Genomic DNA, 26,684 nt, shown 5'->3' on the forward strand with positions numbered 1-26,684 from the left:
GAATGAGAATAAAATAATAAATTGATAAAATAAAATAACACAGACAGTCTCGTCCCTTCACCTGATGAAGGCCGCAAGTGACCCAGTCACCAAAATGGGAAGAGCAAAAAAACATTAAAACAAGTACAACAATAATTAAAATGTAAAGTCATTTGTCAATCTACTGCTAAATAATAATAATAAAAACTCCCCACAGTGTTGGACATGGAAGTTGCTTGACCATACTTCACCACGCTCAGCAGCGCTATTCACGACTGTTTCAGATATCGCTCACCGCTGATTTCAGGCGTGTGCGGGAATCAAACTCGCATCACCAGGTTCACAGTGCAGTGTGTTAACCACTGCACCACCAGTGCCACCACTCTCGCATCCTCCCCCCCTCCCCTCTCCAATAGATAAATAAAAGTGAAATTCCCTCTATTTAAGCAGCAAAGCTTCGTTGAGTCTCAAGACTTTTCAGGTGGGTCCTGATTTTGGCGTGTTTGGTCAATTCCATTATTGAGTGTTTGGCTTCATGTGGGACAAAACTGGAGCACTCCGAGAAGACCCACACAACGAGTGTTTAGTTACCCTTACTTGTACAGAATTTGGGGGGGAGGGGGGGGAGCAGTCGCACAACGGTTCATGTCCTGCGTCCTGAGCGATGAACCCTGCAACTTGAGTTTGATTCCTAGTCAAAGCTGACATCAATGGGGGGGGAGTGGTGAAGTTCTGTTGTAACTCGCTACCAACAGTTGCTCTCTGTCAACAAAGCGTTCATCAACCGCACTGCCTTGAAAGTAAAAGTGAGACGGTGTACAAGAGGCGACACGTTGGGCATCGGCCCCTGCTGCATCACGGCCATCTCCTACGACAGGCCTCAGAGATGGCCGCGCGTCTATCCGTTGTAACTCGGTACCGACCGTTCTCTTGACACTCGCAGGCGTGCTTAAACCTCGTTCGTTAATTGCTGTTCATAACCCATCTTTTGGTGAAACTGAACGTTGAGAATAATACATTTTTAAATTAATTATATGAATTTCAGTTGGTCAGAATTTTACTCCGTGTTCTGTATATACGTACCCTACATTTGTGGAAAGACAAATATGTACCATGTACGCTTTATTTTGAGATCCTCTCCATGTGTTGTAGCCTTCAACTTGCTTCTCAATAAAAGCTGCCTCCCTTGGGTGGCCAACACCACCTCCCGGCCACCTTTGTCTCTTTAGTGCTGATATTTTAACTCAACGCAACCACATACAATTCGAGTCGACCTAGAGTAGTCAACCCAACATGACCGGTACGGTGTGGGAAGGCCTTCATCAAACAAGTGAAAGAACGGCTGTAAATTATTATCACGATCATATGCATCATCACACCGGTTAATATCAGGGTTTTTTTTCACAGAATAACAGCAACATCATTGACCAGATTTATTGTGTTAACAAAAACAGGACAACGGACACTTTGACCAGCGCAGCAGCACATTTGTAGGGCAATATCGCCCTCTGCTGGCCACGAAAGCACACTGCAGTGATGCCATGAACTGTGCCAACAAACGCAACGCATTCCTCAGTAGCAGAGTGGCTCTAAAAAGGAAAAAATAAATAATCAGCGACGTTTCCGGCAATGGCCCTTCTTCATAATACACATGTCAACTCGGCTACAGTGTTCTGAACGATTTGATGTAAAAATCATACATTTTTCGTCTCGTTTTTTACTGTGTCAAATTTATCATTTCTTGGATTGTATGTAACCACCTCATTTGTAGAGTTATCACCTCATTTGTAGAGTTATATCTGCTCCATTCACATGAATGCCACGCGAACGTTACGTTACGAGCCTATATTGGTTAACTCTCAAAGTAGCGGTGGGAAGGTTTCATGGGGTTGCGGATCAAAGATGCAAATCTTCAAGAGCGCCGGTTCCGTTTCTCGTCTCGCTGCTCCTCACCCGTCGAGGAGGGGCCAGCGACGCGGTGCCCCCACGCCCCCAGGCGGGCCGCAAACGCATCGCCAGGTGAGCCGCCAGCTCCGAGCGCAAAACGTTGCATGCGTTGCACGTTTTCGCCCTCCCAACTGCGCGTAGGTCAAACCATCGTTGCACTTTAATAGACTAATTTACATGAGTCTCGCATTATCAGTGTTTTCGTTTTTCCCGGGTACTTCCATAATGAGATTTTTTTTTTAATTGAGGTTAGATCGCGTAATTATATGTGTGTCGTTAAACCCGCCACCACCCGACACGGCCAACTACTAAGGTTTGTCACATAAACAAAACATGCCAATGCGTTAATAGTTCAGCACACTGGGGTGTTGGAGAGTAAACTCACAAAATGAACAATTCGAGTACGTTTTGACAGGTAATATTATTTAAATTAATAAGCCTACGTGTGAAACCAGGACTTCCTTTACCCAATAACCCCTGAAAATCGAGCGTTGCTCGCACTTTCAAAATAATGTCTGTGCCCGTACTCTTTGGTTCTATTCGGTAAAAGTCACGTAGGTAAAAAATAAAACAACAAAAATCACGGCGTTTCGGCCACAACACAAGCGGCCTTCATCAGGCGAAGGGACCAGACTGTCTCGAGGACAGCGCTGGAGTGAAACACAGCCACGCTCAGACCGCGACCTTTAAGCTGTGTGCGAGGAAACGAGGTGCCTTGACAAAGGAATTAGCATAAAAAATATCATTTGATTGGCCGACTTAGCATGATGAACGGTGTAGAGGGGGTGAACATGCGGGTGAACATGCCGGTTGGCGAGGGGGAGTTTACCTATTGATGGTGTGAAAACGGAATTTTTAAGAGCTGCGAAAGTTTGGGGTACCACTACTTGAAAAATATACTGTACCAATGAAAATTTGTTTAATGTTTGGTTCGATTTAGAACATCTTTCCAATGGATGCTTAATTTGAAACCATCTTCTCGGTTCAAATTGTGTCTGTGTTTGTAAATCTGAATATGCAACATGCAGCGACGGTGCCCAAACACCGGCAGCGCTGGCATCAAATCGACGTGACAGCGTACACTATCGCCGTTGTGATGTTGTCAAGCTCTCCAACGCGCTTTTGGGCGGTGTCGCTGCGCGGCCTCGGCCCGGCGTTCCACGTGCTCCGCAGCTCTACGGCGCGGCGCAACTTCATCAGGACCCGAATCCGCCGTGAACTGAATTCAGATTCAGTTGCTGAAGAAGTTCCCGGCACGCGGAGCTAAATGTCGGACGTCATGCTGGACAACAACACAACCCATCCCCTTCCCCCCCCCCCCCCCCCACCTCGAGTCGTGCAGTGATACTGAACACTTGTTGGACAATATCGTCCTCTGCTGGCCAAGAAAGAGGCGCACTGCTGGAGTGATTGCATGAACTATGCTAAGACAGGGCGTCCAGAAACTGAGACATGAAGCAAATCACCGCCTCCAGCAAAATATTATTAATTGTAACAAAAAAATTTGGTGGGGGGGGGAGTCGTAATTTGAATCAAGAATCGATTATTTTGCATTCTGCCAGTGCAAACTGAATTCAGTTGCCATCAAAGCTCCCTGGACGTGGAACGAAAACGTCTGGATATCGTGTCTGCACCACAACAGCAACAACAACAACAACAAACGCTACGACCCGAATGCGCATCGGTGATAGCTGCTGAATCGCGACAGAAGTTGCAAGGAGGAGGAAGAATGAGTGTGGGGGGGGGTGTGTGTTGGTGTGTACTACAGCACCCCCTGGTGGATGCACTAAACAAGGGAACAGCTTCACACGTGGGTGGTAAAAGTCGCGCAACAGGTTAATGTGGTCACGCGTGACGATCCGTGAGAATTGGACGTGCGAACACCCATCACTCTGTGGGCGATAATGGTAACGGGTGCGGCACTCACACTCACGCAGGGGTGGTGGTGGTGGGCCAAGCCACCACTGCAGCCCCCATCACAAGCAACCAGCCCAGTCGACTGTGGTGAACCCATTTACACCACAGGGTGTTATGTTAGCACGTCAAGCGCCCTGTGACAATTTGATTGTGAAGGGCGCTCGCGTTAAAATAAAGTTCGATTGATTACGTTGGACAGAGAGAATTTGTTGTTTCAACCTCTGGATTGCATGTCGAGCCCGCTGACCATGGCAGCATTCATTTCATAAACAATTTTTTATTTCCAAATGTATTTTTTTTATTTTAGGGATGTAACTTTTTTATATTTTCATTGTTCCTTATAAGGCACTCCGGAAAAGAAAGATGCACCCCAATTCGTGGGGTATTTTTGAAAGTAAAAAAAAATCCTGATAACACGACATCGGGCAGAGTGGCAAACAAACATGTAGAGTGAGTGGGAAAAACACTGCCTCTTATAATGTGAAGAATACGTTAACGGTGGAAGTGGCTGTGCGGTGACAATAACATTCTTAACTTTTTTGCTTTAAGATAATAGCGGCGAAAAGTGCGCCTTATGATCTGGCGAATGGGGGCACAGATGACGAGGTGGGGAAACGAACCCTCCTCGTCGCGGCTCTCCAGCGGGACGCTCCATGCGATGAGGTTCCGCGCCGTTCTCCCCTCCTCGGCGACGATGCGCCGCACCTTGTCGTGGCTGTTGGAGCGCTGGAAGGACGCCTGCTGTCATCGCGGCAAAATACAACGGCACGCACACGCGGGTCAGCGCTGCGTACACTGACACCAACGCTGCCCGCAGCGCACTCGCCGCCGCTGCCGCCATTCTAGATCACACCCATGGCCATCATCTTTCTACATCACAACCATCATCATCATCTTTCTACATCACAACCAACATCATCGCTCTACATCACAACCAACATCATCGTTCTACATCACAACCATCATCATCGTTCTACATCACAACCAACATCATCATTCTACATCACAACCATCATCATAATTGTTCTACATCACAGCCATCATCATCATCATCATCTTTCTACATCACAACCATCATCATCATCGTTCTACATCACAACCATTATCATCATCATTCTACATCACAACCATCATCATCATCGTTCTACATCACAACCATCATCATCATTGTTCTACATCACAACAATCATCATCATTGTTCTACATCACAACAATCATCATCATCATTGTTCTACATCACAACGATCATCATCATCGTTCTACATCACAACGATCATCATCATTGTTTTACATCACAACCATCATCATCATTGTTCTACATCACAACCATCATCATCATCATTCTACATCACAACCATCATCATCATCATCGTCGTTCTACATCACAACGATCATCATCATTGTTCTACATCACAACCATCATCATCATTGTTCTACATCATAACCATCATCATTGTTCTACATCACAACCATCATCATCATTGTTCTACATCACAACCATCATCATCATTGTTCTACATCACAACCATCATCATCATTGTTCTACATCACAACCATCATCATCATTGTTCTACATCACAACCATCATCATAATTGTTCTACATCAAAACGATCATCATCATTCTACATCACAACCATCATCATTGTTCTACATCACAACCATCATCATCATTGTTCTACATCACAACCATCATCATCATCATTGTTCTACATCACAACCATCATCATCATTGTTCTACATCACAACCATCATCATCATTGTTCTACATCAAAACGATCATCATCATTCTACATCACAACCATCATCATTGTTCTACATCACAACCATCATCATCATCATTGTTCTACATCACAACCATCATCATTGTTCTACATCACAACGATCATCATCATTGTTCTACATCACAACCATCATCGTTCTACATCACAACCATCATCATCAATGTTCTACATCACAGCCATCATCATCATTGTTATACATCACAACCATCATCATCATCATCGTTCTAGATCACAACCATCATCATCATTGTTCTACATCACAATCATCATCATTATTCTACATCACAACCACCATCATCATGGCCCAGCGGTACCACATTTGCCGTTTGTTGCAAATGCCCAGATGTTCAAACACATTCATGCAATGTAAATTAGGGTACTAGTTAATTAATTGTTAAATTCTGGCAGGCAGCCCCGGTTAATGCTGAGTGTGAATGAACCACAGTATACACACCGTCCGCTTCACAGGGAACGTTAAAGATGCCGCAGCTTTAGTTTTTTCGAAGAGTAGGGCATTGAGTACAACTTTATCAAATTTGAAAAAATCACTAGTCATTAATGACTCCACAAGTCATTAATATGCTCATTCTTTAATCAATGCGTCTTAGTGTGATTCCAAGTATGCACCCCTTCACGGTTCATTGCAAACATTTGAACCACAAACGATGTACTATTATTGTTAACATACCTAAAAATGCGTGGTTAATGCAGACTTGATGTCTTGCAATAGGTGTCTATTTGGTGTTTGAACATCTAAAACACATGTGTATGCCAGAAAGGGTAAAGCCTTTTTTTAATAATCTTGATATCGTACTGCCAAGAGTGTAACGCAATTGAGCAAGGTTATAAGAACGTAGGAAAAAGAGACCATGGAAGGGTATGCCGTGTGCGGAAAGAAACAAACAGGAAAGCGTTTTGACCTGCAGTCTGGTGGTTCAACACAGTGATTCTTACACATCAATGAGTGACGTTTACGGTAACAATAACCATGGTAGTATAACTAGAAGAGTGATAAGGGGGTGACTGACCAATGATGCAGTCGCGGGCGACAAAACACCCGAATAAAGTTCACTCCAGATAATCAGTCCTGAGGCTCAGTAATGTTTTTTTTTCCTGAATTCATAAATAAATCACGTAATTTTTATTTTGATAATCCCTCGGTGTTGGGGTCAGGGGCCTTATAAATAAATGGTTTGTGCTGAATTGAACAACTTTCACATTACCAAGCAAAGAAAACATTTGGCAAAAAAAATCCTTTGGTAAGATTTTGCCAGTGTGCTGATACACGCCGACGGGCAGCCTGCCAAAGGCCCTTTGGGAATTCTTCCGCAGACAGTTTTGCCTCACATTGTACCAATGACAAGGCAAAAGACGGAAAGCCATGGCAACCCGAGGACATCCCCGACACACAGTCACACAGAACATTTAACCAAGTTCACAAATCTCACTTATGTAACCAAAACAATCACAGTATTCTCTGGATTACAAGATGCTCTGGAAAGCAAAACGCACCGAAGATGTGCCCAAGTGTGTCTATAGTTACGTAAATCTGGTGACACACATCGACCAAATTATACAGTAACACACACACTCCAAATTTTGCTTCAAAACACTTTTGCTGTGAAATTTAAATTACTGTAATATTTGAAAGCCCCATATACTATGTTTCTTCATTCCCCTCCACCTATGTCCACCCTCAAGTAGAAATGGGCACACCACAGCTAGTCTATCGGCAAGTTGCGTGTGGTGGTGCGTTAAGAGTGTGGTGGAATACATCCACACTCTTCCAAGCCTTCTGACCAGCATGGCAGAGCAGGCCAAATACCCTCGAGAGGGACTCTCTAGAGCTCTCTCTAGTGGAGGACCTTCCGTCACCAGCGACGGAAGCAATTGCAGGGCTGCAGTTTTTTTTGCAGGGCTGCAAGATACTACGCATCGATCGGTTCAAGACACAACCGTGGCATCACTGTTAGCGACGACGCAAGCATAGCATATTAACTCTGATCGCACTCTTCGAGCGAAGCAAGCCAAGAAAACTTTGCCCCTGGAAATACCTACAGAGAAAAAGTAAAGCCTCTGGGGACGGTCCTCTTCCGCATCTTCTGACATGGCCGAAACCCGCAATACCGCTGAGCCCTTTCAAGTCCAGACGGGCAACATTCGGCGAACATCGCCCCTCACTTTAAGCGTCAATTACGAAGCCGCTTGTGAAGAGAAGTCCCACTGAGCGACACTTAGAATGAATGACAAGCAGGCAATTTAACGCTGGGCCCAACGTGGATTTCCAAAGACTCACGTCAGCTGCGATTAAAGACGTTCTAAATAACGAAGCGCAACCTTGGGGGAAGGCGGAGGATGAGGAGTACGCACTGGCGCAGCGGAACACCGATGGACAGCGAGCGAGTGCGACTATGAACGGCGCAAGCGTCTCCATTACAAAATGCGGTCAGGACGACGCTGCATCGCTGCCCCGACTCTGCGTGGTCCCTCTGATATTATTTAAGTGCGTCTAAGCGTACGCTTAAGGATTCAAGGCACGCGGCGTTGTCTGGCAAGCTCACAAACCCCGTGGCCAAAGCACACACATCAGCAGATCCGTCGTTGGGAGGTGGCAGAGATTCATCTAAGATGAAAATGTATGCGTGCTCAGTTGTATGTTAAGTGGAACAGTCAACTGTCGGTCATCTCATCTGTGCTCATGGATTAATTGCCGTCATGCAAACACGTACAGGTAGTCCTCTACTTACACATGGAGGTGCGTTACGACGACCCCATCGTAAGTCAAAAATTTCGTAAGTCGAAGATGGCCTAGCCTACCCAGGAGTCTTATAGAATGGTGATAATTTAGCAAAACAGAGCAATTTAAGTACCGTACTGTATAAACTATATACTGTATGTATTTATTAATTACAATACTGTATTGCAAAGTAAAAAAACAAGGTAAATTCTTAGCCTACCTATATGAACTGCAATTTAACAGCCCGAGCTATGTATGTTTTGCATCATCCACGTTTTTATTTTACCGGGGCTGCTCCAGATGACTGTTTACAGTTATTACCAATGTGATTTATCAGCTGTGGACACACATGATACCCGCCAACTTAGCATGTAGGTAAACGTGTTACTGAACAGTGTCACTGGATGTATTATTTATGTGAACGTGAATGACGCCCTGAACATGAATTAAAGAATTGCTGATAGGTTTCTGTGTGTTTAAAAATTAATTAATCCACAAGTCATTCATTCAAAAAAATTGGCAAATCTTGCAGACAATGGTCTACTCTTCTTAAAAACTAAAGCCACGGGGTCTTTAACGTTCTGTGTGAAGCGGACAGTGTGTATACTGTGGTTAATTCACACTCAGCATTAACCAGGGCTGCCTGCCGGATTTGAACAATAAACGAATTAACTAGTACTAATACGATAATAAAAATAAAACATAATATAATAAAATTCTCACGACGTTTCGGCCACAACGCAAGCAGCCGTCCTCAGGTGAACAGAGCTGTCGGAAAGACAGCGCTCCTAATGGCTGCTTGCGTTGTGGCCGAAACGTCGTGAGAATTTTATTATATTATGTTTCATTTTTATTATTTTATTATTTCCCTTCTACGTGACTTTACCGAAAGAACCAAGAATATGAATCCCTGCAGTCACGAAAGCTTTAAATCGAAATTTAACTAGTACTATATTTTACATTGCATAAATGTGTCTAATCCCACCGTTTTAGGTCATCTTTTAAAAATAAAAGCCAACCTCTTCCAAGTGCTAGGCAAATTTGAAACCATAAATAACAATAGCAAGATATTAGGAAAACCTCGTTTAACGCAGGGGTTACGCTGGAAAAAAAATTGGGTTGCGTCCGACATAATCACCCCTTCCCTCTTCGTTGAACGAATTCTACATGATTTTGATTTAAAGCTTTCGTGACTGCAGGGATTCATATTCTTGGTTCTTTCGGTAAAGTCACGTAGAAGGGAATAATAAAATAATAAAAATATAAAACAATAAAATTCTCACGGCGTTTCGACTGCAACACAAGCAATCATCATCAGGTGTGAAAACCACAGCAATAATATTTGAAAAAAGTGGCGTTTTTTTATTCCACATGATTACAGCCCTTGTTATTGTAATAAAGAATGCCGAGTGGCTCTGCATTTCTTATGTGTGTACACTTTTAATGTCACGTCTAACCCGCACCTCGACACTTTAACACTGTCACTAGAACCCTAATGATACACCATCATCTAGGCGTCTGCATGACGGACGTCCCGAACGAATAGAAGATACAAGCGGCCAATGCATGTATGTTGAACTTCTACGTAGGCAAACCTTGAATATCGGAGGTGTAAAGCATTTGCGTTGTTGCTGTTGTTCCCGTGAGCGTGTTGCTCATTCATGAGACCTTTGTTGCCAGTATCAAAGCGTGAAAAATAAGAACAAATTTTACCCTCACTGGCAATAAAACAGACGTTAATATGTTCAAACAGCGAATAAGATGCCTTTTGCAAGGAATCAAGTCTGCATAAACCACACGTACTTGTGGTGAACATGCAAACAAACATGTTCTGATAATATATGCTTGGATATAATATATTGCATATATATGCCTTATATATGCATTGTATGTGACCTAAAACGGTTGGACTAAACACATTTATGATGTAGGCCAACCCATTTCAAAGGCAATGCATCAATGATCAGAGCATGTTTGTTAGCACGTTAACCACAAATACTGTGGATGGTTAATGCAAAAAGGGTAAAACCTAGAGAATGGATTTCTGCAGTCACGAAAGCTTCATATCAAGATTCAAACCTATGGTTATTTTTTCGTCCAAGCGTCTGCATCACAGACGTCCTCAACGATTAGAGAGAGAGACGCGTGCGGCAATGTTTGAATTTTTGCAATTGTGTGTCGGCGTGATGTTGTGTCACATTATCGCAAAGACTCAAACGTAGTAAATACATTGCTCTCGAACATTGCTCTCGCCTGTCTAACAAGAGTACAGTATCATCATCATTAGACCTCCTTTGCCAGTACCAAAATATAATAATAGGGGTTTTCCCATTTTTTTCTGGCAACAAAACTGAAACCTTTTTACAAGGCATCATGTCTGCATTAACAAGATTACTTGTGGTCAAAATGCAAATAAAAAACACACTGATAATATGATGCACTGTCCTTGAAACTGATTGGTCCACACCAGAGACGGCTTTCTTTTGAGCCTCGTCTCAAACGGTGCTAGACCAGAGGACGCCAAAAGGCGTGCAGCTGAAAGACAATGCCACTATCAGAGTAATGAGGGCTCGGGGTAAGCATCTGCATCATTAGACCTCCTTTTGCCAGTACTAGCCGACCCCGTGCTAGCAACGTCACAGGGCACATGAAGTCAAACCGCGTATAGCCGAAACGCGCGTTCAATAAACCCGCGTTCGGCTGGGTTTTCACTTGATTGGTAACTCAGTTTGACACGGAAAAAGGCCTGGCTGATGATCTATATTTTTTGGAGGGCCCTACTGCATTTGGGTTATTAGGCTAAGTCCATGGTTTGACAATCGTCAGACCTTCGTCAATCCACTTCTGGATGAAGGCCTCCCCCCCCACTAAGATGCCACCACCTCTCACAATCCTGCGGACGGCTTTCTTTTGAGCCTCGTCTCAAACGGCGCTAGACCAGAGGACGCCAAAAGGCGTACAGCTCAAAGACAATGCCACTATCAGAGTAATGAGGGCTCGGGGTAAGCATCTGCATCATTAGACCTCCTTTTGCCAGTACTAGCCGACCCAGTGCTAGCAACTTCAAAGGGCACGTGAAGTCAAACCGCGTATAGCCGAAACACGCGTTCGATAAACCCGCGTTCGGCTTGGATTTTCACTTGATAGGCTGATGAACTATATTTTTTTGGAGGGCCCTACTGGATTTGGGCTGTTAGGCTAAGTCCATGGTTTTACAGTCGTCGACCATGGCCAATCCACAGCTGGATGAAGGCCTCCCCCCCACTAAGATGCCACCACCTCTCACAATCCTGTGATGTTAATAATAATCCGCCTAGCACCTCAACGCACGAACTTATTTCGTCGCTCCATCTCTCACTGGACCGTCACCCTCTCGAACGCGTTCCATTCACGTTTAACCATCAATGTCGATGTATACAGTGTGTTAAAGCACAGTTATATCACGCAATTATCAAGTTAGATTCACTCAAAAGATAAATATTATTAATCACTCAACCACTGTGACCACAAAACCACCATCTGTAACGTGAACAGACATACACCATCTCGATGCCGTGTTGTTCTAATTGCGTTGGCTCCATAAACGACAACTACGAATAAATAACATAAATAATTTATATCAATAATACATACTATGGAAATCCTCTTCCAGTCCCAATAGTTGTTTAGCAAGGTGCTGCTGCTGCTACACATTTGGATGCTAGCCTTAATTCTAATGCGTTTTTTTACCGGATGATTGGACGTGCAATAATGTACCCAGATGAAGGCAACGCGCACACCTTTACGATTTAAACACAAATGTATTCGTATTTAGATGTTAAGATTATTCACCGAATCCGCGGATGAGATTTTAATCCCATAACCACCGATACGGCTACGCAACCTACACACAATGCCACCGTAAACTATAAAACGCCGCATAGATAACAGAAAAAAACACATTTAAATCACACACGTTTCAGGGCTAAACGTTTCAACATATTTGTTTATGTGACCACTGTCATCATTATCTCCCAAATATTTTTCTCTCTCTTTAATTCGCTCGTCGCAAGGCCTCGAGAGACACCGTCTCCCCGTTCCTGTCCTGGCCGGAAAACCCGTTGCCTCTCCCGGCCGCCGTTTCAGGCGAGGCCGTAGGCTTCGGCCCGTGTCTCCGCGGGGATCGGCTTACCATCACTTTGGCGGAAGTCATTGCGTCTCTTCTTGTTTTTCTCAGTTTTTCTCTCACTCGCGGCTCTCCCGAAATGTTCCCGGCACGGCTGCCATTGTTATCCTACGTTTTAGAATGATTGCAACGTTGCCTGCCGCGATATTATTGGTGGTGGTGAATATTCCGTGAGTGAACGATAGCCCCTCCACTGTCTGTGACAGTAAAATTACAATCCCCGCTTTACCTACAAATTAACATATCACCTTACCCCGCTATCAAATTGCACTTTAAAAATATATATGTCAATGATAATTTTTTTCAACATTCAAAGAACATTCTAGAATGTTTTCCAATATGTAAAGGTGCAGCCCTGCAATTCCCTGCTCATGCCACTGCTGGCAGAAGGATCAACCCAATAGAGGAAGCTCGAGAGGGCCGCTGTCAAGGGAATTTGGCCTACTCTTCCACGATGGCCAGAAATCTCGGAAAGAGGTGTGGGTACCCACACTTTACCCCACTCCGCACGAGACCTGCCAATCGACTGGTGTACCCATGTACACTGCTGGGTGGACAGAAACGGGAGGGGATCTAAGAAACGTCAAGTGCCGTGCCGGGAGATCGGATCGAACCGATGACCCTTGCATTGCAAGTTTCAGTGTGCTGATCTCTACAATTTACACTACGGCCACATCCCAATAAATGCTTTGCCATTATCCGTGCATTAAAAACCCGTGAGCTTGTGGTCGAAATTCCAAATTGCCATGGTAAACCACACGGTAATTAACGTTATCTCCTCCCACCTGGCAAAGTCATCTCCTGCCCGTGGTGGAAATTCCAAATTGCCATGGTAAACCACACGGTGATTAACGTTACCTCCTCCCACTTGGCAAAGTGATCTCCTGCCGGTGGTGGAAATTCTAAATTGACATGGTAAATCACACGGTAATTAACGTTAACTCCTCCCACTTGGCAAAGTCATCTCCTGTCCGTGGTGGAAATTCCAAATTGCCATGGTAAACTACACGGTGATTAACGTTACCTCCTCCCACTTGGCAAAGTCATCTCCAACCCGTGGTGGAAATTCTAAATTGTAATGGTAAACCACACAGTAATTAACATTATCTCCTCCCACTTGGCAAAGTCATCTCCAACCCGTGGTGGAAATTCCAAATTGCCATGGTAAACAACACGGTGATTAACGTTATCTCCTCCCACTTGGCAAAGTCATCTCCAACCCGTGGTGGATATTCTAAATTGCCATGGTAAACCACACGGTAATTAACGTTATCTCCTCTCACTTGGCAAAGTGATCTCCTGTCCGTGGTGGAAATTCCAAATTGCCATGGTAAACCACACGGTAATTAACGTTACCTCCTCCCACTTGGCAAAGTCATCTCCTGCCGGTGGTGGAAAATCCAAATTGCCATGGTAAACTACACGGTAATTAACGTTATCTCCTCCCACTTGGAAAAGTAATCTCCTGCTCGTGGTGGAAATTCCAAATTGCCATGGTAAACTACACGGTGATTAACATTATCTCCTTCTACTTGGCAAAGTCATCTCCTGTCTGTGGTGGAAAATCCAAATTGCCATGGTAAACCACACGGTAATTAACGTTATCTCCTCCCACCTGGCAAAGTCATCTCCTGCCCGTGGTGGAAATTTCAAATTGCCATGGTAAACTACACGGTGATTAACGTTATCTCCTCCCACTTGGCAAAGTCATCTCCAACCCGTGGTGGAAATTCCAGATTGCCATGGTAAACTAAACGGTAATTAACGTTATCTCCTCTCACTTGGCAAAGTCATCTCCAGCTTCGGAGTTAACAGTCACTACTATGCTGGTCTTGGGGCAGGGACACATTGCCAGAAGTTGATGATGGAGGAGCGTTGGTCGAGATTAACGGTGAACGGGCAAGGCAGGGGAAACATTCCCTGCGAGGACGTCCAACAGAGATAGAGAGAAATTTTGATCTAAAGCTTTCGTGACTGCAGTAATTCATATTCTTAGTTTTTTCGGTAAAGTCACGTTGAAGAGAAACAACAAAATAATATAATATATATAAAACAATAAAAATTCTCACGACGTTTCGACCATAACTCAAACGGTCATCTTCAGGTGTGTTGGTTTGCATAAATTTATTTTTAAACGGCGCATTTATTTATTTATAAACACAAGATCCAGGTCCGTTTCAACACATTACATAAAATCCGTGATCTGGTTCCGTCTGTAAAAGATGTGATTCCGGACATACAATACCCTGGTGTCTACAAACTAAGTTGCCTCTGTGGTAGTAGTTACATTGGAGAAACCAAACGCCATGTCTCGGACCGCATTCGTGAACACAAAGCAGACCTTAAACACGGTAGGACCAACACCTCGGCCGTAGCAGATCATTGTTCTAATTCAGTAGGCTCACATGCCATTGACTTTTCCAAGACAGAGGTTCTTTGTAAGCCATCTGGCTTCCATGAGAGATTCGTTCATGAGGCTATCCACATATACAAGCACAGAGACAATTTCAACCGAGAAGATGGATTCTATCTTAGCAATCATTGGAAAGATTTGATAAACCATTTCAGTTCTTAATTGATTGTTCACGCTTACAGTGGCTTTCAGACAGCATACATTATAAAAAATTTCGTCTCCCCCCTCCTCTTTTCAAAATATAGATGGACTAGTCCTGGGCAAACTGCCAAATCGCTGCGCGTGACGCTAACGTTTTTTTATAAATAAATAAATGCGCCGTTTAAAAATAAATTTATGCAAACCAACACACCTGAAGATGACCGTTTGAGTTATGGTCGAAACGTCGTGAGAATTTTTATTTGTTTTATATATATTTTATTATTTTGTTGTTTCTCTTCAACGTGACTTTACCGAAAAAACTAAGAATATAATAGAGATAGAGAGGTGAGATGGTTTATACGCGTCCCGTTGCCGTGAGAAATTGCAATGACTGTGGGGAGGGTCTTCCTTTAGAAATGGATGGATCATGGCCGATGATTATTGGGTGTATGTCATCTAGCCCTCAACAACAACAAACAAACTTTAATTCATAACATTATACATTTACCGTCGTTATAATACTGCACACACAAACCTGCTTTTAGGCCCAAATACCTTTAAGATGTATTATAAATTTAAACAATACAATCTCAACCATTTGAAATGACACGCGAGGCTCAGGATGCTTTCTAACCTACAGTGAATTGTATCACAGAGCATGGCAGGGATCAGTCGACTGACAATAGACTGAAAGTTGGAATCACCTCCAGTACTTTTTTCGTCAATTATTCTAGCCTCTTTTAAAAAATTACAGCTGCCCCCACATCCTGCCTACCGAAGGCAGGAAACCCCCGACAAGCCACGCCCAGAGTTACAAATCTGTAAACGTCACAAAGCACCGCGAATCAGACTATTAAATTTTCTGGGGGAATCCGATGACCTATAAAGCTCTTTTTCACAGATGTCGCACACATGGAACCGGAGATCTACGGCACACTATTACCCAACTATTTTCATGTTATCCGATTAGTCAATGGCACCGATTATCGACAGCGTAATCGATTACTTAATAATCGGATATCTAGACTCTTAACCACAAGCCAGAGCTGCACTGCGCCCTACTAGCCAGCAGGGGGCAGTGCAGCCACGTGTTTACAAAGGTCTTGAATCCAAATGAACTGCGATGTTGGTTTTCAAGAAGAAAACCCATGGGTAGATTTACCACAATTGACAACAACCTTTATCAACTTCTTTGGTTCTTTCGGTAAAGTCACGTAGAATGAGAATAAAATAATAAATTAATAAAATAAAATAACACAATAATAATATTGTTATATGAATAATAATAATATTGTTATATGAATAATAATATTGTGTTATTTTATTTTATTAATTTATTATTTTATTCTCATTCTACGTGACTTTACCGAAAGAACCAAAGAAGATGAATCATTGCAGTCACGAAAGCTTTAAATCGAAACCTTTATCAATCCACTGCTAGATCAGAAGCAGATTATTTATTTATACTGGAGGAATCCGATTAGATATTTTTCACAGGCGTCCCATGCCGTGTTGGTCACGGCGTTTGTTTGACCATATTTCACTACGCCGAACAGCGCTGGTTAAGTCAGTGGGGGGGGGGGGGGGCTGGTTCCCGTTAAAAAAACAATCGCCACTAATTGTTAACCATGGCTGGATAACGAACCCTGATGACCGGATTAATATCACATACCTGTTAACAAATCCTTCAGTGCCTAGCTTATTACAGACCAAATCAGACCTTATTGGTCACCCCGTGCCCTTATACATCTCAACGTTCATCCGACAAAGTTCCATCACAAGGGAGAAGCACAAACAAAAATAAAAATGTTTTGCCCGTATGGACCTGAAAGCTGAATTTCCCTCTACAAGAATACGGGTAAACCGTATGGGTTTACAGGTACGATATCACATCACAGTGCGTGAACCGCTGTCACCGCTCCACGCCAATCATGAATTCGCGTCCTTTATTGAACAAGGTGACACCATTGAGACCATGGTGACTAAGAGACACCACTCATGATTATACAAAGAGCCCATTTGTCACTCCACTGCTGGATGAGTTCCTTCTCTCGATAACGCGTGCGTGGTTTCTTGCAATCACTCAACATTGCACCCCAAAGCTCAACGCAATATACATTTTTTACGAATAAATTGTCTTAACCTTTCAGAATTCCTGGATATTGATATAATAACCTTGGCTGGTGCTGTTTTTTTTACCCTTTCTGCAGTACTTCTCAACCTGTCTTGCACTTTCCAGCGGGATATGGGCGCAGTTCCACGATTATCAGACAGATATTTCACGCACTCCCAACAGCGTCGCCGCTGTTGAGCCTTCACTAAAGGGAAGCTCTCGTGAGTGGCTACGAGAGTGTATTTGGCCTACTCTTCCACACCAGCCAGACGTCTCGGAAGAGGCGTGAGTAACCCACCACAATCAACTTGGCGATCGGCTGTGCTTGCAACGCCATTCACATTCATGATCAATTTGGTCGACACAAATGAAAAATTATTCATAATCTGTATGCCACCAACTTCATAACATCTCCATTATTATTTAGTCGTTACCAATCACGGCGAATTCGTCTCTCCCCAGCTCTTAATGTTTCCACACCACCACCACCACACCAAGCGCTCGTTTCAAACCCCACGGCGAATTCGTCTCTGCCCAGCTCTTAACGCTTTCCACACCACCACACCAAGCGCTCGTTTCAAACCCCACGGCGAATTCGTCTCTCTCCAGCTCTTAACGCCTTCCACACCACCACACCAAGCGCTCGTTTCATGTCAGAGTTGACCTAGGGGAGAGGCTCGGGATCGGCTCGAATATTCGCCGGTGAACATTCGCGAACGGGAATCCAACTCGGCTCGCCAGGTTCGGCGATTTTTGCCAACGCACTGCTGGATGAAGGGGGGGGGGGGGGGACGGCTTTATCCACGCCATGTGGGTTTTATAGGGTGGTGGTAAAAAAGGTTTCTGACCATACTTCACCACGCTGGTCAGTGCGGGGTTCAACACGTGCCAGCAATGGCACTTGCTGTGCCCGCAACAAGCTTTCAACCTCAGCGTGGTGCACCCCCTACGTATCCACTGCTGTACAGCACAACAGTTACTGACTGCCGCACACAGCCCAGTGCCCATAACACCCGCTGTTAGTCACCGAACTTAGCCACCGAGTTGTCGGTAACCACGACTCACGGCACTCTACAGCACTGTGCTGCTGTGCCCAACAGCATTCACCACCGCTCTGAACCCAGCGTGGTCCCTAACTTCGCTACTGCGGAAGACGTGGGGAGTAGGGGAGTGGGGGTGAGGTGAGGAGGCCTTCATCCAGCAGTGGATTGAACTTGACGAGAACCGCGGAAGGAGAGGTGGGGTGTACATGTAACGCGCGCGTGTGTGTGTTGTGTGTGTTTGTTTAATACTCCGGAAATGAACGACTCCGCGTTTTATTAATGGAAGGGTAAATTAAGAGAGCAACTCACAAGCAAGCGACGTCTCCTTCCGTCCAAACGCATTTCCCGACTAATCATTGTTAAACCTCAACTCAAAGAGTGGCAACAACAACAACACTCGGGCGCCGCCGCCCGACCCCGCTCGCTCCACCAAATCTAAATTTTCCACCGGCCTGGGATTCTCACGCGCCCGTCCGCCTCGCCATTGTCACTGTTAGTTGACGACGAGAGACAATCGCCACCCCCCCTCTCTCCCCCTCCTCCTCTCCACAGCAACTCTCCCTAGCCACAACAACTCTCCCTAGCCACAGCTCCCTCCCCAACACCACCACCACCACAGCCGCCCTCTCTCTCTCTCTGTCGCTCTCCCCGCGACCACGGCAACGAGAACCGCGCGGATCGCTCAAACAATGCCCGGTCAATGTTCGCCGTAACGAGCGTCGCCATTGGGCACGCGGCGTGTCACCCCTCCCACCCACCCCGTGACGTGGCGACGGCTGAGTGGCCAAGAAGGCGCGAGCCTTCTTGGCCACCCCTCACCCGGCCCCCCCCCCTGCCCCCCCCCCAGCCTCCCCGCAGCCCCTCCCCCCAGCCTCCCCCCCAGCCTCCCCCAAGCCCCTCCCCCAAGCCTCCCCAGCTCCCCCAGTCTCTCCAGCCCCCCCCCAGCCTCCCCAGCCCCCCAGCCCCCCCAGCCCCCGCGAGGGCGGGGTACATTGTGGGGAAGTTTACCCCCGGGGAGGAGGGGGGCGAGGGGAAACACGAGTATAAGACGCACCTTTGGGAAAGTTAAGACTCATGCGTACCGGAGTATAAGACGCACCTTTGGGAAAGTTAAGACTCATGTGTATCGGAGTATAAGACGCACCTTTGGGAAAGTTAAGACTCATGCATACCGGAGTATAAGACGCACCTTTGGGAAAGTTAAGACTCATGCGTACCGGAGTATAAGACGCACTTTTGGGAAAGTTAAGACTCATGCGTACCGGAGTATAAGACGCACCCTTGGGAAAGTTAAGACTCATGTGTACCGGAGTATAAGACGCACCTTTGGGAAAGTTAAGACTCATGCGTACCGGAGTATAAGACGCACCTTTGGGAAAGTTAAAACTCATGCGTACCGGAGTATAAGACGCACCCTTGGGAAAGTTAAGACTCATGTGTACCGGAGTATAAGACGCACCCTTGGGAAAGTTAAGACTCATGCGTACCGGAGTATAAGACGCACCTTTGGGAAAGTTAAGATTCATGCGTACCGGAGTATAAGACGCACCTTTGGGAAAGTTAAGACTCATGCGTACCGGAGTATAAGACGCACCTTTGGGAAAGTTAAGACGCATGCGTACCGGAGTATAAGACGCACCTTTGGGAAAGTTAAGACTCATGCGTACCGGAGTATAAGACGCACCTTTGGGAAAGTTAAGACTCATGCGTACCGGAGTATAAGACGCACCCTTGGGAAAGTTAAGACTCATGCGTACCGGAGTATAAGACGCACCTTTGGGAAAGTTAAGACTCATGCGTACCGGAGTATAAGACGCATCTTTGGGAAAGTTAAGACTCATGCGTACCGGAGTATAAGACGCACCTTTGGGAAAGTTAAGACTCATGCGTACCGGAGTATAAGACGCACCTTTGGGAAAGTTAAGACGCATGCGTACCGGAGTATAAGACGCACCCTTGGGAAAGTTAAGACTCATGCGTACCGGAGTATAAGACGCACCTTTGGGAAAGTTAAGACTCATGCGTACCGGAGTATAAGACGCACCTTTGGGAAAGTTAAGACTCATGCGTACCGGAGTATAAGACGCACCCTTGGGAAAGTTAAAACTCATGCGTACCGGAGTATAAGTCGCACCCTTGTGAAAGTTAAGACTCATGCGTACCGGAGTATAAGACGCACCCTTGTGAAAGTTAAGACGCATGTCCCAAAAAAAACTTGAGCCTGGTGTCGTAAAGTTAGGCAAAATGTGGTTTTACTCATATCTACCGGATTACAAGACGCACCCTGGAAAGTAAGACGCACATCAGACTGGAGCCCAGTGTCATAAACACATGCACATTTTTGGTCTGACACATGTACCGGATAATAAGCTGCACTCCCCGATTTTTTTTTATATTGCACAGGGAAAAAGGTGCGTCTCATAACCCGGAGAATATGATCACGGTTAGGAAGGTCACCTTGAAGATGGAGCGATGCAGGTTGATAGATGAATCATTATCACGACACGGCATTACGAGAGTTATCTCGGGAGCCGGAGGGATATCGAGTACGCCTATATCGCGCAGAGGCTATATTATTGGCTTCAGATTCACGAATGGAATCGTGAGAGGCGAATGTAAAAATGTATTGATCGTGTCAACATTCTTGCAAATGTTCTGCTTTTGATTCACGGTCTGAACGACGGCGAGACGTAGCCCGGTGAGCGTGGAACGTTTGTCCGACGGTTCCAACCACGTGCCAACATTGGCACGTTACCTGTTCATCCAGGATATCCTCGATGCCCAAACCCAAATGAGTATTTTCTTTAATTTATTAGCAAATTTAGACAACTGCCGCCGGCACACGATGTTAGACTCTTGCAAATTGACCGTGGCGGCCGCTGGATTCGAACCGTAAATCTCAGGCGAACGCGCTCGCTCCCGCTGGGCCACGTCGACACACCATTGGAATGCGGTGCAAATGAGATGAACAATCACACGCGGCGGTACAGACGAGACTGACAATACCAACAACGCGTGTCCTCGCTCTTCAACCGATCCAGGAGGGCACGCGTGCAAGACACAGGCACGTGTCTAAGCAATCACCGCACTCACGTACATATGCCGTATATTCGTTGGTTCTTTCGGTAAAGTCACGTAGATAGAAAAAAAATAAAGTAAATTAAAAAATATCGTCATCCTCCTGATGACGACCGCTTGTGTTGTGATCGAAACGTTCAGTTATTCCTGATGACGATCGCTTGTGTTGTGATCGAAACGTCTAGTTCTTTTTACTTTACCGAAAGAACCAAAGAATATTAATTCATGCAGTCACGAAAGTTTGAAGTAAAAAAAATAATGCCGTATATTTTTATATTTTTATTTTATTTTATACGTGCACACGCAAAGCCAAAGACATTTTCTTACGGTATAGGATTCAGTGTTCGCACGATCACCAGCACAACAGGCACATCCATTGAAATACTGGGGAACAATAACTATTTTATATTTTAATTAATCTACGTTACAGAGAACTTTACAGGGCAACTTATATTCTATTTAGGGGTCATCGAGCGCCGTTTTCCAGGGCACTTTTCCAACGCAAGCCGACGGCGGCACACAGGGGGCAGAAGTGAAACGAGGAAGGGGTTGAGATGAGCGGCTGTCAGTGAGGGAGGTGGCGAATGGGATGGAGGCACAGGTGCCTGGGAACGGATCCGCTGATGTTGCGGGGGTAGGGAAGGAGGAACACGGTGGAGTGTGGCGGTGAATGAGGGCGAAAGATGGGTGCGACGTGGGTGAGAGGCGGCGGGGTATGGGGAGGGGGGCACACGCGTGAGATGGGTGATCATGGCTGGGCATGGATGAGGGTCGGTGGAAGGGTGGTAGGGCCAGAGGTCTGGTGGCCGGATAGTTGAGCTGATTGAGGAGCACAGCGGAGGGCCGGGGGAGAGTACGTGCACACGTAACAAAAACAACACTCGTCTATAAAAAGAAAAAAATATATAACGTGACGTTTCAGGCAATGACCCTTCTTAATTACAAATAGAGAGGCTTGGGACTCTCTATGTGCTGCCCATATGGACGTGCACACACAGCACATTTAAAGTCTCACACACACACAGCAATGTTCAAACACACATACGCGTACGCTGCGCTATGAGGATGGCACGAGTACGGCTGGCTACGGACGGTGCGAAAGAAGTTCAACATCGTACAACACGCAACATAACGTCACTACGATTCCGCGCCTCGTTTGGCTAGATTCCGGCTCCGTTGCTAACGCGGCCCTGGTCGCAAACCAAGCGAACGCATTTGAGTCCACGATGTCTGCAGAGCTCCTCGTCATTCGCGAGCCCGCTTCGCCTCCGTCATTTGCACGACCACCCCAGCCTCCTGCAACACAAGTCGCGCGCGCCGTCACACGAGTCACAAACTGCGACCTAAGTTCGACTCCCGACCAAGGCGCAAGGGCACGGCCGCCGGTCGTGGTTGTCAACTGCCGTCCTAAATACGTGGGGGGGGGGGGGGGGTTGGTCTCCCATAGATTGGCTCAGCCTAAATTGTGTTATCTGGTCGCGTGCGCGTGTCGTGTGTGTGTCTGTGTGTTCGCGTCGCTGTGCTGGTGGTTAGCCACCCGAGTTCCCCGCTCGCAGCCAACACCGGTGACGAATGTCTGAACCGGTCCCGTAGGTCGGCACAGCCGTAAAATGAGTTCCTGGTGCGGTGTGTAAAGCATCAGCATTAGTGAAACAAAGACGGCCGCGTGCGTGGTGTTGGTCACACCCCCCCCCCCTCGTGAATCCGTTCCGTCATTCCTTAACAGGTGTTCCCTAACAGCGCTTGCCCCAACAGCCCGTTAAAGGCTATACGGAGCATCTTTGTCTTTGTATGGGAAGCGGTGGCTCACGGCACATAACAGTGGGAAAATCCGAAAGTCCTGGGCCTCTCCTAGGTCGACTCGGCATTTAAGCGAGTGCCCAACACGCGTGAACGGCAACGCAAGTTCGAATCCCGGCCACGGCGCACATCCAACATCGTTGTTGTATTGATCGTGCAGGAGCTGAACTCGCAAACTTCCCACTGCTCGCTGCTCGCGTTACCGCTGAGTCACCTGTCCGGTTGTCATCTTCTTCCTAACCCTGGAGATATGATGATGATGATGATAACGACGAAGCTGATGATACTGATGGTAATGCGAGTGTGCGCGTGTGTAAGCTCGCACCCGCTTGGTCGAGAGGCGACGAGGTGGCGCTCCGACCGCGCGACTCGCTGCTGAGAGACCCGGCTGCGTGGCGTCTCTGGAGCGGCTCAGCCGTCGCAGGGAACTCTCCACCCTCGCCCCGAGGTTCTCGGCAACTCCCCGCTCCGCGGCCATCTTTGCGTACAGGGCTGAGCCCTCGGAGCTCTTTTTCCCCATCAGGTGACCTGGCGAGACACGGACACGCAGCGTGACTTTGTTTAACGATGGATGTGTTTACGTGCTATGAAGAAGGGCCGTTTGCCCGAAACGTCACCTCTTACGTATATTTTTTTTACCTTTTAAGGGAACACAGTGTTATTGACGCCGAACACGAGCGTCTCACGCCGAAACATCACGGATCTCACGCCGAACATCACGGATCTCACGCCGAAACATCACGGATCTCACGCCGAACATCACAGATCTCACGCCGAACATCACGGATCTCACGCCAGACGTCACGGATCTCACGCCGAACATCACGGATCTCACGCAGAACATCACGGATCTCACGCCGAACATCACAGATCTCACGCCGAAACATCACGGATCTCACGCCGAACATCACGGATCTCACGCCAAAACATCACGGATCTCACGCCAGACATCACGGATCTCACGCCGAAACATCACGGATCTCACGCCGAAACATCACGGATCTCACGCCGAAACATCACGGATCTCACGCCGAACATCACGGATCTCACGCCGAACATCACGGATCTCACGCCGAAACATCACGGATCTCACGCCGAAACATCACGGATCTCACGCCGAAACATCACGGATCTCACGCCGAACATCACGGATCTCACGCCGAACATCACGGATCTCACGCCGAAACATCACGGATCTCACGCCGAAACATCACGGATCTCACGCCGAAACATCACGGATCTCACGCCGAAACATCACGGATCTCACGCCGAAACATCACGGATCTCACGCCGAAACATCACGGATCTCACGCCGAAACATCACGGATCTCACGCCGAAACATCACGGATCTCACGCCGAAACATCACGCACGCTACCTGTGACCATCCACTGGCTGTGCGGACGAACGCGGGGCAGGCTGCCCGCTTTGCGCTCGCAAGGGCAGGCCCGGGCAGCAGGGGGCAGCCCCAAGCCCAGCAGCAGCAGCAGCATCATCATCATCAGCAGCATGATCACCACGCGCTGCAGCGGGGGTTGGTGATGGTGGCGGCTCGCCGGTCTCTGGACTGCCGCGCACATGGCTGGGCTGCAGACGAGAGGCAAGGGGCTGGCTGCGTCATCGACGTTTACACCACCGACTTAAATATACCAGCCCCCACCTATACACCAGCCCCCCCCCCACCTATATACCAGCCCCCCCCCACCTATATACCAGCCCCCACCTATACACCAGCCCCCCCCCACCTATATACCAGCCCCCACCTATACACCATCCCCCCCACCTACATACCAGCCCCCCCACCTATATACCAGCCCCCCCCACCTATATACCAGCCCCCCCCACCTATATACCAGCCCCCCCCCCCACCTATATACCAGCCCCCCCCCACCTATATACCAGCCCCCCCCCACCTATATACCAGCCCCCCCCACCTATATACCAGCCCCCCCCACCTATATACCAGCCCCCCCCCCCACCTATATACCAGCCCCCCCCCACCTATATACCAGCCCCCCCCCACCTATATACCAGCCCCCCCCACCTATATACCAGCCCCCCCCCACCTATATACCAGCCCCCCCCCACCTATATACCAGCCCCCCCCACCTATATACCAGCCCCCCCCACCTATATACCAGCCCCCCCCCACCACCTATATACCAGCCCCCCCACCTATATACCAGCCCCCCCCACCTATATACCAGCCCCCACCACCTATACACCAGCCCCCCCCCACCTATATACCAGCCCCCCCCACCTATATACCAGCCCCCCCACCTATATACCAGCCCCCCCACCTATATACCAGCCCTCCCCACCTATACACCAGCCCCCCCCCACCTATATACCAGCCCCCCCCCACCTATATACCAGCCCCCCCACCTATATACCAGCCCCCACCTATACACCAGCCCCCCCCACCTATATACCAGCCCCCACCTATATACCAGCCCCCCCTATATACCAGCCCCCCCCCCCCCCACCTATATACCAGCCCCCACCTATATACCAGCCCAACTTCCTCGTTAATTCATAATAAACGTTTTTGGGTTAGATCGCGTTATTTATAAACGTGTCGTAACCCTCCACCACCCGACACGGCCAATCAGTAAAAAAGATCAGTAAAAAAAGTGTCACGTTGACAAAAGACAAAATATTTCACTACTTTAGCCCACTGGTGTGTTGAAGAGTGAATCCACAACGTTTACTATTTTATGCCCGATGATGCTGGATGTAATTACCAGCGAAACGTCGTACTAAAAAAAAATTGTAAATGTTGTGGAATCACTCTTCAACACACCGGTGGGCTAAAATAGTGAACCATTTTGTCTTTTGTCAACGTGACACAATTTTTTTACTGATTGGCCGTGTCGGATGGTGGTGAGTTACGACACATTCATAAATAACGCGATCGAACCCAAAAACGTTTATTATGAATAATATTGGTCGCGAAAGCCTCCTACGTGTTAAACAAACATACCTCCTTAATTGCCTGCCCACCTAACTACTTGCACGTGTCCACCTACCTGCCCGTATGCCTCGTTACCTGCCCCTTCTACCTATATACCTGTATAATCTACCCACTAACCTGTAACTACCTGAATACCTGGACTGCCTGCCTACCTGTAAACCCGCCCACTTACCCACCCGTCTGTACACCTGTCCAACCACCTGTATACCTGTCCAACCACCTGTATACCCGTCAAATCACCTGTATACCCATCCAACCACCTGCATACCCGTCCAACCACCTGTATACCTGTCCAACCACCTGTATACCTATCCAACCACCTGTATACCTGTCCAACCACCTGTACACCTGTCCAACCACCTGTCAAACCACCTGTACACCTATCCAACCACCTGTATACCTGTCCAACCACCTGCACACCTGTCCAACCACCTGTATACCTGTCCAACCACCTGTATACCCGTCCAATCACCTGTATACCTGTCCAATCACCTGTATACCTGTCCAACCACCTGTATACCTGTCAAACCACCTGTATACCCATCCAACCACCTGTATACCTGTCCAACCACCTGTATACCTGTCCAATCACCTGT

At 46.9% G+C, this 26,684-nt stretch overlaps 1 protein-coding gene across 7 annotated transcripts in view; it reads right to left on the reverse strand.

The window, feature by feature from the left end:
- The window catches only part of SCAPER (S-phase cyclin A associated protein in the ER), a 219,358-nt gene extending 200,579 nt beyond the window's left edge, over nucleotides 1-18,779 (reverse strand). For 2 of the 7 annotated variants that reach the window (XM_076075117.1, XM_076075115.1), the window contains exons 1-2: nucleotides 18,547-18,779; nucleotides 4,464-4,584 (exon numbers count right to left, since the gene is read on the reverse strand). In XM_076075117.1, coding sequence (XP_075931232.1) covers nucleotides 4,464-4,584; nucleotides 18,547-18,594 — 169 coding nt within the window. In that variant the 5' untranslated portion in view covers nucleotides 18,595-18,779. Of the gene's footprint in view, nucleotides 1-4,463; nucleotides 4,585-7,683; nucleotides 9,106-12,533; nucleotides 14,796-18,546 lie in introns of those variants that run through there. The other 5 variants (XM_076075118.1, XM_076075121.1, XM_076075120.1 and 2 more) reach the window with 5 other exon arrangements.
- Nucleotides 18,780-26,684: the final 7,905 nt, after the last annotated feature.

The sequence above is a fragment of the Petromyzon marinus genome, chromosome 52 (genome assembly GCF_048934315.1).
Source record: "Petromyzon marinus isolate PM22_M1 ecotype Great Lakes invasive population chromosome 52, UKy_Petmar_22M1.pri1.0, whole genome shotgun sequence".
Lineage (NCBI taxonomy): Eukaryota > Metazoa > Chordata > Hyperoartia > Petromyzontiformes > Petromyzontidae > Petromyzon > Petromyzon marinus.